The 13,423-nt window shown below is 51.3% G+C and overlaps 2 protein-coding genes across 5 annotated transcripts in view; both read left to right on the top strand.

Annotated features, from left to right (window-relative positions):
* Positions 1-8,945, top strand: part of GAL3ST1 (galactose-3-O-sulfotransferase 1) — a 19,479-nt gene extending 10,534 nt beyond the window's left edge. For 3 of the 4 annotated variants that reach the window (XM_006147930.3, XM_006147928.1, XM_006147931.1), the window contains exons 2-3: positions 6,136-6,278; positions 7,513-8,945. In XM_006147930.3, coding sequence (XP_006147992.1) covers positions 6,145-6,278; positions 7,513-8,656 — 1,278 coding nt within the window. In that variant the 5' untranslated portion in view covers positions 6,136-6,144 and the 3' untranslated portion in view covers positions 8,657-8,945. The remainder of the gene's footprint in view (positions 1-6,135; positions 6,279-7,512) is intronic. The other variant, XM_006147929.1, reaches the window with a different exon arrangement.
* Positions 8,946-13,169: 4,224 nt separating this feature from the next.
* The window catches only part of LOC102502060 (putative SEC14-like protein 6), a 15,852-nt gene continuing 15,598 nt past the window's right edge, over positions 13,170-13,423 (top strand). Inside the window, exon 1 of the mRNA XM_006147925.3 lies at positions 13,170-13,284. Coding sequence (XP_006147987.1) covers positions 13,231-13,284 — 54 coding nt within the window. The 5' untranslated portion in view covers positions 13,170-13,230. The remainder of the gene's footprint in view (positions 13,285-13,423) is intronic.

Raw genomic sequence — 13,423 nt, 5'->3', positions numbered from 1 at the left:
CTAGTCGTCCTGTTCTTTTTTTGTTTTTTTTTAAGAATTATTTTATTTGATTTATTTTAATTTGACCAAAGAGGGAGAGAGTGAGAGCGAGAACGAGAGAGAGAGGAATGTGAGAAAGCAAGCCTCCAGGTCCAGGACTGCAAACCTTGGTCGGCCATGTGGGGAGTCTAGAGCCCTTAACCAGCATGCCACCTGCCAGCCTGGGAGAGTGTCTTGTTTTACACCCACCTTCAAACTGACTCCTTCAGTTCTCACTTTTCTCTTAGCTTTCTAAATATCTTAGCCTTCTTACTGTTCACACCCAGGACAACACTTAAATATACATATATCACTCTCCGAGCGGTTCCTCTGTTTTACACCTGACTCTGAATGCACTCCTTCCACTTCCGCTTAGTTTCTACTTTACTCTTACTTCCAGCCAGACTCAGGAGTGTCCACTTGCTTTATCTTTCATACTCGGGTCACTGTTTGGGTGCCCTGTGTTGGGGCCTGGCAGAAGCCAGAGAGGTTGCTCTGAGGGGAAGGACTGTGAATCTTGAAAGATAAAGTGGGGGGGGGTGGTTGGGGAGGGCCAGGCTTCCCTGATGGAGATCACTGTGGCCCCTAGCCATTCTGTGCCCTTTCTTTTTTATAGGGGAGATAAAGCCACATGCCTTTTATTACTGACTGCAGCTGTGGAGTAGCTAAACTGCTCTCTTCTAGCCTTCTCTGGCTAACTCAGCTCTTTTTTGGAGAGAGATTTTTTTACAATAGGGTGTGTGCACTTGCCAGAGAGATAGAAAGTGAGACATCATCCCCCAGAGGGGATGACCATACCACAATCCCTTCTCCTTTATTCTTCTCTTGGGATTTTGGGCATACGTGCACATGTGCCCAGCATGAGTTTTAAGTCGCCCAGTCCAGGACTCAAACTGCAGTCGACTATGTGGGAGTCCAGCCACGTAGCCATGACACCATCTGCTGGTCCCAACACTCAGTTTTCTTCTATCTATGCCTCCCAGCAGATTATGATTTTGTTAAAGCTTTTGCTTGCCCTGCAATGACAGTGCAAAGACTGTATCTACTTTAAGGAGCTCCCTGTACTTTATGATGTATTTCCATGCAAAAGTACAATTTATTATCTTTATTCTGATTTTAAAAAGCAATGCATGTTCCTTTAAAAAATACAACCTTTACAGAAATGTATAACATATCCCTGTTCCCCAGCTATGTGGGGTACCAGTGTTAATTTTTTTTCTTCAGGTACCAGTAGATGCTGTAATGGTTACGTCGCTGGACTCTCACGTGGCCAACCGCTGTTCAAGTCCTGGACCCAGTGGCTTGAAACACGTCGGGCACGTGTGCCAGTGTGCCCAAAATCCTGAGAGGAGAATGGAGGAGAAGGGATTGCAGAGTGGCCATTCCTCCTGAAGGCTGATGTCTCACTTTCTGTCTCTCTGTCTCTCCAGTGAGTGCATTCACCCTATAGCAAAAATCTCTCAAAAGAAATTTTTTTTTCCCTTTGTATGTATGTTGTGACAGGATCTCACAATCCTCCAGCCTCATCCTCCGGAGTTGTTAGGACTATGGGCCATGTACCCAGCATTTCAGGTTGGGCTGGGAATCAAACCTGGGCCTCCAATGTGACCTCAGCCTGCTGAGTAGCAGCATGAACCAGCTCATGCTACCATGGCTGGGCCCTGTTGTTAGAATTTATCAGGTCATTGGAAAAGTCATGGCATGTTTTTCTATGCAAAAACATGTCATAATTTTTTCAACAACTCAATAAAATTCTGCCCTAGGGTTGTTTTATCCTGGCTGTATGTGTCTATTTATATGTGTAAGTGGGTATGGAACCAGACTGTTCTAGAACTTTATTTATTTATTTATTTTATTTTATTTATTTATTTATTTTTTTGAGAGATTTTCACTGTAGGGCGCGTGCGCTCGCCAGACAGACAGAGAGAGACATAGAGACAGAAAGCGAGAAATCACCCCCCAGGGCCCCAGGGGGGATGGTCACGCCACAATCCCTTCTCCTCCATTCTCCTCTCAGGATCTTGGGCACGCACGCACACGCGCCCGGCGTGAGTTTTAAGTCACCGGGTCCGGGACACGAACCGCGGTCGACTACGTGGGAGTCCAGCGACATAGCCATTACGCTAACTGCTGGTTCCCTAGAACTTTATTTTTTAAATTGCTAGGGCACACCTGTGCTCTCCAAAGAGCACTGTAGAGGTAGAGAAGTGGGTGGGGTGAGGAAGCACGCCCCAGTGGGGTGTGGTCATGCTACAATCTCTTCTCCAGTTCTCCATCCTGACAGGATGTTGGTCATAAACAAATATGCACCCAGTTTTTTCAAGCTGCTGGGAGTTCAAACCACAGTCAGCCATGTGGAATCCAGCTCCCTTAAACACTGTGCCATGGGGATGGCCCAGAGAACTTTTTCTTTTTTAATTTGCTAGAGGAATGCATGCACTTGCCAGAGAAAGACCCAGAGAGCAAGTGAGAAAGCACCTCTCCCCTATGGGGGATGATCACAGTGCACTCTCTTCCCCATCTCTCCTTTCATGATTTGGGGCATGTGTGTCCATGTGCTCTGTGTGTTTTTGGAGCACCAGGTCCAGGACTTGAACCGTACAGTAGGCTACGTGGGATTCAGCCACCTTAACTACTGCACTATAGGCTGGCCTGAACTTTTTTTTTTTTCTTTCTTTCTTTCTTTCTTTCTTTTTTTTTTTTTAGACATTTTTGCTATAGGGTATTTTTTTTAGAGATTTTTGCTATAGGGTATACATGCTTGCCAGACAGAGAGACAGAAAGTGAGAATTCATCCCGCAGAGGGGATGGTCATGTCACAATCCCTTCTCCATTTTCCTCTTGGGATTTTGGTCAAGCACACACATGCGCCTTGCGTGAGTTTGAAGCCACTGGGTCCAGGACTCGAACCGTGGCAGACAGTGTGGAAGTCCAGCAATGTAACCATTATGCCATCTGCTGGCCCCCAAACTTTTTTTATATAAACAGACCATGATATGTTTTTGAGCCAGTCTATTTAGTTTCACTTATTTTTTTTCCCCACAAACATCTACAGATAACCCCATCAGGGAATGGGCCTTGATTTATATAATGGTTTGCTGTTGATGGACACTCAGGTTGTTTCTAATTGTTTTTCTATTTCCGACCACACGACTTGGCATACTTGTGTAAGTGTTCCCTAGAACAGTGAGAATTCAGAGAGCTCTCACTTCCCCCCTTTGACGTAGCTGCCTCCAGACACACTCCTGTACCTGCCCAGGTGGGGTCCCCGTCCACCTTGCAGAACGAACAAGGGCATCTCATCATCAGAAGAGGGCAGATTCCCTCTCAGAGCCCTTCTTCCTCTCAGATTGCTGCTTCATGGCCTCTCCTGTGAAGAGAACTTCTAGACATGAGCCACTCTGGATGCCAGCTGTTGGGGTGCCCCTGGAGTGCCCCTTCCCGGGGGCAGGGTTTGAGGGTACCTTGGGTAACTTTTCCATGATGTGTGGGCTCCATTCCCAGGCAGGCTGTCTGGCTTCTCCCCGTAGGGACAGCGTGATGTGCCATGCATATGGTCACGGGGTGGCATGTGTGACCTCTCATGACCTCGGGCCTCGGGCCCAGTGCAGCGTGAGCTGGCATGGAAGTGGAAAGTTTTGGGTTCTGACTTTGCAGCAAAGGGAAGGTGGGAAGGCCACCAGGACTCTAGATCCTTGGCCTAAACTGTCCCCATGACAGCCCATGTTTCAGTTCATATCCCCTGACATCCCATGAGCAACACCCCCAAACAAGTAAATAACAACAAAAACAAAACCCAGGATAATCGAAAAGCTCTTATTTTTATTTGATTTTAGGATTTACATTTCTTTATATGACAGGGTGCATGCATGTGCATGAGAGAGAGAAGAGCACCCTCCACAGGGTCTGGTCACACTGCAGTCTCCTTCCTCCAGTCTGTTGGCTACTGGGGACTCACGCATGTGCCTGCCATGTTATAGGCCAACGGGCTTGGGGATTTGAACCTCGAAAAGCTCTTATTTTTATTTGATTTTAGGATTTACATTTCTTTATATGACAGGGTGCATGCATGTGCATGAGAGAGAGAAGAGCACCCTCCACAGGGTCTGGTCACACTGCAGTCTCCTTCCTCCAGTCTGTTGGCTACTGGGGACTCACGCATGTGCCTGCCATGTTATAGGCCAACGGGCTTGGGGATTTGAACCGTGGTTGCCATATGGGATCTGGTTTCTCTTGAGCAGCACATTACTGCCATGTCATAGAGTCAATTCATATATGTATATATATATATATATATGTCCAGGACTTAAACCATGGTTGGCCATGTGGGAATCCAGCACCCTTGTCCACCACACCACCTGCTGGCCCCATATTTGTTGTGATTTTCAAGTCACTGGGTCCGGGATTCAAACCATGGTCAGCCATGTGAAAATCCAGCAACTTAACTACCACACCTTCTGCTGCCCACCCCCCACCCCCCAATTCTGAGTAATTTTGAGTATAAGTCTGTTCCTTACAATATTTGGAGTAGACTTCTATTAAAATGATATCATTCATGCTTTGTCTGAAATTTAAATTTAACTGGCCAACCTTATGTGCTGGCAACCAGAGAGAAATCTGTGTGGGCAGAGGCCTGGCAAGACCTGAGACCTCTTCTTCAGCTTGGAGCCTCAGTTTCTCCATCTGCCAGTCTTTCAGACCCCAGGGGCACAAGGGTCAGTAAGAAGAGGAAGAGCCTTGTCCCTCCCTGGGCAGCTGGGAGGAGTGGCTTAGGGGACAGGTGGGGCTGGCTGGACCTGGAAGGATCCAGGCCCCAGGGAGCCCCCGTGTAGACAGTCCTGGCCCAGGCCAGGGGAGTACAGGACACTGGGAGAGAATCTTCTTTTCCTTTTGACTTTCGAAGTGGGGGGGGGGAGTTGGCAGGTGGAGTAATGATTAAGGCGCTGGACTCCCACATGGCTGACTGCGGTTCAAATTCTGGACTGGAGGCTTGTTTTCTCATATTCCCTCTCTCTGTTTCATTCTCTCATTCTGTCTCTCTCTGGTCAAATTAAAAATAAAGAGATGAATAAAATTAAATAATTCTAAAAAAAAAAAAAAGAATGAAAGAAAAAAGAAAGAAATGTATTTAATGGGGCCAGACAGCAATACAGTGCTCTGCCAGTCTGACCTATGTGGGAAGGTTCTGGGATCATGTCTGGAGACCTCCCTGAATACCCGAGGAGCCCATGATCCAGGGCTGGCTCAAGCTGGGAGTGGACTACGGGCTGAAGACCCTGTTAGGAGGTGCTATCTCTCATTGGTGGAAGAAAGAAAAAAGTAAACTTAAAAAATGAAAAGTAGGGGGGGCAGCAGGTTGTGTGGTGGTTAAGGTGGTGGATATTCCCACATAGCCAACCATGGTTTGAGTCCCAGACCTGAGGGCTTGCTTTCTCACTTCTCTCTCTCCTTCTCTCTGTCTCTTTCTCTGGTCAAATTAAAATAAATAAATGAATAAGTAAAATTAAATAAATAATTCTTTAAAAATAAATAAATAAATACAATGAAATAAAATGTAGGCCAGCCAGCAACATGGCGGTTGAGGTGGTTGGATCTCACAGGGCCAACTGTGCAGTTTGTGTCCTGGACCTGGAAGCTTGAAAACAGTGCCAGGCGTGTATGCTTGTGTGCCCAAATTCCCAAAAGGAGAAACAGGATTGCCGTGTGGCCATCCCCCATAGGGATATTTTCTCACACCCCCACCCCTCCCGCCTCTCTCTGGCGACTACATGTGCCCTGTGGCAAAAATTAAATAAAGTATTTCCTTGTAAAGCCAAAAGAATATTTAAAAATAAAGTAACGAACACTCGTGTACTCACCAGCTGGTTTCACAATGACAACGGAACCAGGCAGAGGCACCTTCTCCCCCTCCATACTCTAAGCGCTGTTTAAGTTATCTTCACGCACCACCCCTGTCACAGTCCCTGCCCACGTGTTTGTGTCGGTCTTTCCAGTGCCTCAGTGCCCTGTCTGGGTCCTGCTATGGGGCCACAGAGCTGCCAGACCCGGGCAGCCGTGGGAGCTCCCTGGAGCCAGCCTCCTGACCCGTGCCCGACTCTGTTCCCTTGCTCCGCCCAGGTGCCTGAAATGCCGTCTCCGCCACTGAAGAAGCGCTGGGAGTCCATGGCCAAGGGACTGATGCTGGGCGCCCTGTTCACCAGCTTCGTGCTGCTGTTGTACTCCTATGCTGTGCCCCCGCTGCACGCCGGCCTCACCTCCACGTGAGTGGTCCAGCTCGGGGTGGGGGACAGGCCACTCCCCACAGAGCTCCTGTAATGACCTAGGGCCTGTGGGATGATCAAAGCTACCCCTGGTCAGCCACCCAGCACCCTGCACCATGGAGTACAGACAGATTCCAGCAAGGGCAGAGCTCGCCATAACCCGGGCCTCAGCATGCTCATCTGTGAAGTGGGTTCACATTATCTTCCTCTGGGGGTCCAACAGGGCTGCGGTGGAGGGGTCTTATCCAAGATCCCTCTACCAGCTCAGAGGCCTGGATGGAAACTGGGTCATTCCATCCCCGGACCCGACTCTCAATCATCAGGCCATCCCACCTCCTCAGCACAGGCCTGGCACACGGGCGCTTAGTTGATGGTTTTGGGTAGAACTAAAGAGAATTGCCAGCCACTGACCACTTGGGTCTTCCTTGGCAATTTTGTGTGGCCCAACCCAATACTCTTCAGGGTGGATGTACACCACAGTGGCCTCAGCCCGCTTATTTATTTTTTAGATTTTCGCCATCAGGTACATGCACTTGCCAAAGAGAGACAGGGAAAGGGTAAGTGAGAAACCACCCCCCAAGGAGGATGGCCACACCTCCATCCCTTCTCCTCCTGGGATTTTGGGCACACACGCACACGCGCCTGGCATGATTTTCTTTCTTTTTTTTCCTGAGAGAGATTTTTGCTATATGGTGTGTGCACTCGCCAGAGAGATAGAAAGTAAGAAATCACCCCCCAAGGTGGACAACCATGCTGTAATTCCTTCTCCACTCTCCTCTTGGGATTTTGGGCATGCACACGCACACACACCTGGTGTGAGTTTTAAGCTACTGGGTCCAGGACTTGAACCATGGTCAACTACATGGGAGTCCAGTGACATAAACATTACATCATTTTCTGGTCCCAACCTGGGATGATTTTTCAAGCTGTCCAGGACTTGAACCATGGTTGGCCATGTGGGAGTCCAGTGCCTTAACCACCCTACCACCTGCTGTTCCCTAGCCAACTTTGACCTAACACCAACACCAGGAATAGGGCCTGTTATGATCTTCACTTCACAGAGGAAATTGTGAGGTGTCCAGCCTGGACTCAGGGTCATCTGGTCCCCCTCTCCCAGCTCTCCTGCCATCTCTGTCCCCAACAGTCCCACTCTCTTGGCACCAGGGCCTGTGTGTGCTGTTGGGTCCTGAGGCTCCAGCTCCCCTCTGAGGCCCTCCCCACTGCTCTTGTCCAGCAGGGCCCCGGAGGCCACAGCGCCCTGCTCCCCCACCATGGCAGAACCAGAGGTGGTGACCGGGATGAACAGCTCTGCGGGGGAGTGCCAGCCCCGGCGTGACATCGTGTTCATGAAGACGCACAAGACGGCCAGCAGCACGCTGCTCAACATCCTGTTCCGCTTCGGCCAGAAACACGGGCTCAAGTTCGCCTTCCCCAACGGCCGCAACGACTTCGACTACCCAGCCTTCTTCGCCCGCAGCCTGGTGCAGGACTACCGGCCCGGCGCCTGCTTCAACATCATCTGCAACCACATGCGCTTCCACTACGACGAGGTGCGCGGCCTGGTGCCGCCCAACGCCACCTTCATCACGGTGCTCCGCGACCCCGCCCGCCTCTTCGAGTCCTCCTTCCACTACTTCGGGTCCGTGGTGCCCCTCACGTGGAAGCTCACGAGCCGCGACAAGCTGGCCGAGTTCCTGCAGGACCCCGATCGCTACTACGACCCCAACGGCTACAACGCCCACTACCTCCACAACCTGCTCTTCTTCGACCTGGGCTACGACAGCGGCCTGGACCCCGGCAGCCCGCAGGTGCAGGAGCACATCCTGGAGGTGGAGCGCCGCTTCCACCTGGTGCTCCTGCAGGAGTACTTCGACGAGTCGCTGGTGCTGCTGAGGGACCTGCTGTGCTGGGAGCTGGAGGACGTGCTCTACTTCAAGCTCAACGCCCGGCGCGACTCGCCGGTGCCGCGGCTGTCGGGGGAGCTGTACCAGCGCGCCACAGCCTGGAACATGCTGGATTCCCGCCTCTACCATCACTTCAACGCCAGCTTCTGGAGCAAGGTGGAGGCCTTCGGGCGCGAGCGCATGGCCCGCGAGGTGGCCACCCTGCGGCGCGCCAATGAGCGCATGCGCCGCATCTGCATCGACGGGGGCCACGCGGTGGGTGCTGAGGCCATTCAGGACTCGGCCATGCAGCCCTGGCAGCCGCTGGGCACCAAGTCCATCCTGGGCTACAACCTCAAGAAGAGCATCGGGCAGAGGCACGCCCAGCTCTGCCGTCGCATGCTCACACCCGAGATCCAGTACCTGACCGATCTCGGTGTCAATCTGTGGGTCACCAAGTTCTGGAAGTTCATTCGGGATTTTCTGAGGTGGTGACACACCTTGGCCCAGCGGCCCACCTGCCTGCTCACTGCAGAGGGGCTGAGTGGGGACCCGCTGGTCCTGGCCTCCCCTGGCCTCTCCTGGTGCCACCTCGGCTTCCCGGGGTGTGGTGGGGCTATCCCGGGGATGTGCTGGCCTGGACTGGGCCCAGGCACACACAGAGAGGGCCTAACCGAGATCAGTATTTGACTAATTATACCATTTTTTATTAAACCCTCCCTCCGTCCAAAAAAAAAGAAAGTTCTATTCCCTGCCTCCCCTTATAGGGGACAGCTCAAAAATAAAGGCATTTGATGTTGTGTTTTTGTTAATTGGCCTCGGAGGTGGTGACTGGAGGAGTGGGTGGGGACCCCAAGAGAGCACAAGGGTGCCTGTGTGAGGGTGTTGGGGGCACAGAACCCGGGGGTGTGGCTGGGTTTGGTGTGCACCTGTTAGGCGCTGAAGTGTGCGTGTGCGTGCGTGTGATCCTCTAATGTGTTGCTCCCTCTGACTGGTTCTGGGCTGGATCCTGGGCTCAATGCTTTGTGAACACCATTTTAACTCATCTTCGCCAAGACTGAACAGTGTGGGGACTGTTACCATCTCATGCTAGAGATGAAGAAGGGAGCTCAGAGAGGGAGAATCACTTGGCCGACATCACACAGCAAGTAGGACCAGAACAGGGGCTGGGCAGACTAGATCAGGAGAGAATCTGAGTGAGAGAGCAAGAGAGAGAGAGCGAGAGACGTGGGAAGCCCTTGGTGGGGCACTGACAATAGGCCCTGGGCCCAGGCTATGGGCTTCTCTCACCATCTCCTTAATCCCCTCAACAACTAACCACTGTCCTGCCGTATAGACGTGGGAACTGACATTCCAAGAAGGGGACCAACTTGCCCGGGGTCACACAGGGCGTATCAGATTGTACCAGGACTCAACATCTCCCAGGGACCCCAAATCTTTTCCATCTCCCGAGCCTGTTCACCCTGTCCCTGCTGACCCTCTTCTGGCTTCTGGTCTGCCCCACCCTGTGCCTGCCACCCCTCCCACTTCTCCCCCCCTCTTCTGCCTTCTGTCCTCCCCCCCCCTGTGCCTGCCACCCCTCCCACTTCTCCCACCCACTCCAGGCCGCTTCACACGTGTCATAGGCTTGGAGGCCGCTTCCTCCCCAGCCCTCACTTAATCTGAAAATATTTAGTACCCACAAATACCTCCTGGTCCCCCAGCTCTGAGTTCCCCAAGGAGATTATTTCTCACTTTCCCTCTCTGTTTCTCTCTGATTCTCTCTCTGTCTCTCCAGTAAGCACAATCACCCTATTGCCAAAAATCTAAAACAAAACAAAAAATTTTGAAATCTATGCATAATCTGTTCATAGTATGTATTCTCCAGGAACTTTTTGAGGAGTCCTTGTGTTTTATAATTGACATAATTATAATAATTAACATATTTATTAACATATTAATATTTTAATAATTCATTTCCAAGTACTGGAGGCACCACTCTGCCCGGCCCTGTGCCACATGGCAACATGGGCAAATCTCTTTGCTCCACCAAGCAGGTGACCAAAACAGGCTGACCAACCACCCCAGGGTCCCTGAGCCAGGCAGTTACAGAACAGGGTGTAAACTCAGGAATCTTGAGACAGACTGCTTTTGCTGCACCCAGACAGCAGAGGGCGCCAAGGTGCCGTAAGAAAGTAGAACCATTCGTTCTTTTTTATTTTTATTTATTAATTTTTTAAGTTTTTGTTACAGGGTGCATATGCTTGCCAGAGAGAGAGAGAGAGAGACAAAGTGAGAAATCACTCTCCAGGGGTGGAGGCCATGCCACAGTCCTTTCTCCTCCATTCTCCTCTCAGGATTTTGGGCAGACACACACACGTGCCTGTAGAGAATCTCAAGATGCCAGGTCTGAGGCTTGAACCGCAAAGCTGTCTGTGTGGTATCCAGCCCTGTAACCTCCATGCCACCTGCTGGCCCCCACTGTTCCTTTTTGATGTGAGTTGAATTGTACTCCAAAAAGTATGTTGCACTCCTGACCCCTGGCGCCCTTCGACTGTGACCTTATTTTGAAGAGAGGACTTTGTAGATGTTGTGAAGTTAGGATGAGATCATTGAGTGGGTCCTAGGAAGGGGCCATGCCAGGGACAGACACGGAGAAGGTCGTGTGAGTTCAGCCAGTGTCTGGAGTGATGCAAGCTTTCACCCTCTCTCTCTTTTTTAAAAAATTAATTTGTTTAGGTTTTTGCTTTAGGGCACATGTGCTTGCAGGAGAGAGACAGAGAGAGGACAAGTGAAAAATTACTCCCTGGGGGGATGACCATGCCGCGACCTCTTGTCCTTTATTTTCCTCTCAGGATTTTGGGCACATACACATACCCAGTGTGATATTTGAGCTACCGGTCTGGGACTCGAACTACAGTTAACCATTGGGAGTCCAGTGCTTTAACCACCATGCCACCTGCTGGCCCCACTTTCACCTTTTTAATACCATTATGCTCAAACCTCTTAACACAATGAATTTTGGGGGTGCCATGACATGATCCCAATAGCTGGGCAGCTGGAAGATGACAGTGGGGTGTGGGATTTCAAGGGGTTGGGAATTCACTTCCCAGCAAATATAACAGATCAGATAGGGCCTCACGGAAGGAAGCGTGTGAAACAACCTCGAGAAAGGCAGAGCCTGAGACGCGGGGTATTGCGAGAAAGGATCTTCTAGGAAAGGGAACAGGTCCAGAAAGATCTGGGGAAAAAGTATCAATATTAAAACAAAACAAAACAATGGGACCAGCAGGTGGCGTGGTGGTTAAGGTGCTGGAATTCCCATATGGCTGACTGTGGTTCAAGGCTCAGACCTGGCGGCTTGCTTTCTCATGCTCCCTCCCTCTCTGTCTTTCTCTGGCAAAACTCATGTGAAAAATAAAATAAAATAAAATAATTAAAAACAAAAGAAACAAAGAAAAATAACACACACACACACACACACACACACACACAAAGAAAGAAAAATCTGAAAAGGTAACAGAGAGGAGGCCAGGGACCAGGCTGTGCCAAAGGGAGATAAATAGAAGTCAACTTGGGAGGACCCTAGAAGGCCTCACGGCCCAGGCTAAGGGGCTTGCAGTTCCTCCTGAAGGGAGCAGGGAGCCAAGAAGGCTTTGGAGCAGGGAAGGGATTACTCTGAAGCAGCTTCCGGAAATGGGCCATGGGGCCAGAGTGTAGTGCAGCAGTAACTTAACACTCTGCAAGGCTGCCCCACCTGGGAGGGTTCTAAGTCCACGTCTGGAGACCTCCCTGAATATGCGTGTACCCATGACGTGGGGCTGGCTAAAGCTGGAGGTAGATAGAGGCATGACTGTCAGGGCTGCCTGTCTCTGTCTCTCAATCTCTTACTGTCCTTCTGTCTCTCTTCCTGTTAGTCAGTCCTAGAGCCTGTCTCTGAACCCAAGAAATGGTCCTTAATTAGAGTCAAAGCTGCCGCTACCCGCGCCACTTCCCAGCTACAACACCTGTTTCTCTGCCCAAGGCCTTGCTCCAGCCTTCAGTCATATGCACAGCAGGCCAGAAATGGCAACACGATTGAGCCCTCAATCAAAACTGTCCGTATTAATACCCCAACTCCCTCCCGCATTGGGTGGGAAAGCTCTGAGTGGTGTGTTCCACACCGTCTTTCCAGAGTCCTCATTGAACTTGAGCTTTTTACTTCCTTTGTGCCCCTTCTGACAGAGCTGCCTTCCATTCTCTGTCTCACTTCTTCACTCCCCTACTTGTGTTTCTCAGGATCATCTCCCGAATCAACTTTTGTCCTCGAGTCCTTGTCGCAGGGTCTGCCTCTGGGGGACCAAGACTGAGACAAGCACCTATGGTGTGCCAATCCCTGTGCACAGAGAGATCTCACCCAGTCTCATCTTGAGCTCTGGTTCTCTGCTTTTCAGGTGGGGCTGGGGACAGGGAGAGCCAAGACTCCCCCCTCACCTTTCACCCCAGCCCCAGGCCAGATGTGGGCCAGCTCAGGGTTGTGCCTTCACCTACTTGGGTCTGAGCCCGAGAGTTCTCTTCCCCAACCCTGCAGCCACACATCCACACGTGTGATGAGTCACGGGCAAGCTGTTCTGGACACACTGGGTGATAGATGGCGGCTGGGACACATTGGGGGCACAATGACAGTGACTTCTAGGTCTCTGTTGGGGACAAGAAGTGGCCTGCCCTGGCTCGAGGAGCCATCTGATTGGACTATAGGAATGGAGCGGGGGGGGTGGGGGACTGGGAGGCAGGGTGGAGAGCAGCCCGTACGTGTGTGACAACACACCTGCATCAATGTTGTGAGGCAAGCATCGCTGTCCTCATTTGACATCAGAGGGTTTGCACCTAGAGCAGTCTGTTCAGGGGCCAATGCCTCAGGCTGGAATGGGCCCTGCCAGTACCCTGAGCGTGGGACTCCACGTCTCACAGGAAGGGGTGGGACTTCTGGGCAGAGGGAGGTGTGGGTGGAGTTGCCACTTGGGCAAAAAGCTGGCAGCCTGGAGGGAGCCACAGAGCAGGGCCCAGACCCAGGACCAGCGAGCTGAATCGCACCCAGCACCATAGACGACATGAGTGGACACGTGGACAACCTGAGTCCAGCACAGGAGAGGTTGCTAGCCCAGGTGAGTGGGGAGACAGAGCCCTTGACTGCCTCCGTTTCTCCTTCTTCTCCAGGAGGGCCAGGACCCAAGGCCACTGAGGTCTGTCTGAGCTCAGCAGCTCTGGGTCCCGTCCCAATCCTGTTAGAGGCCAGAGGCTACA

This window comes from Tupaia chinensis, unplaced genomic scaffold (assembly GCF_000334495.1).
Source record: "Tupaia chinensis unplaced genomic scaffold, TupChi_1.0 Scaffold000226_1, whole genome shotgun sequence".
Taxonomy (NCBI): domain Eukaryota; kingdom Metazoa; phylum Chordata; class Mammalia; order Scandentia; family Tupaiidae; genus Tupaia; species Tupaia belangeri.
Note: the sequence above shows the minus strand (reverse complement) of the source record. Positions and strands in the feature narration are given on the sequence as shown.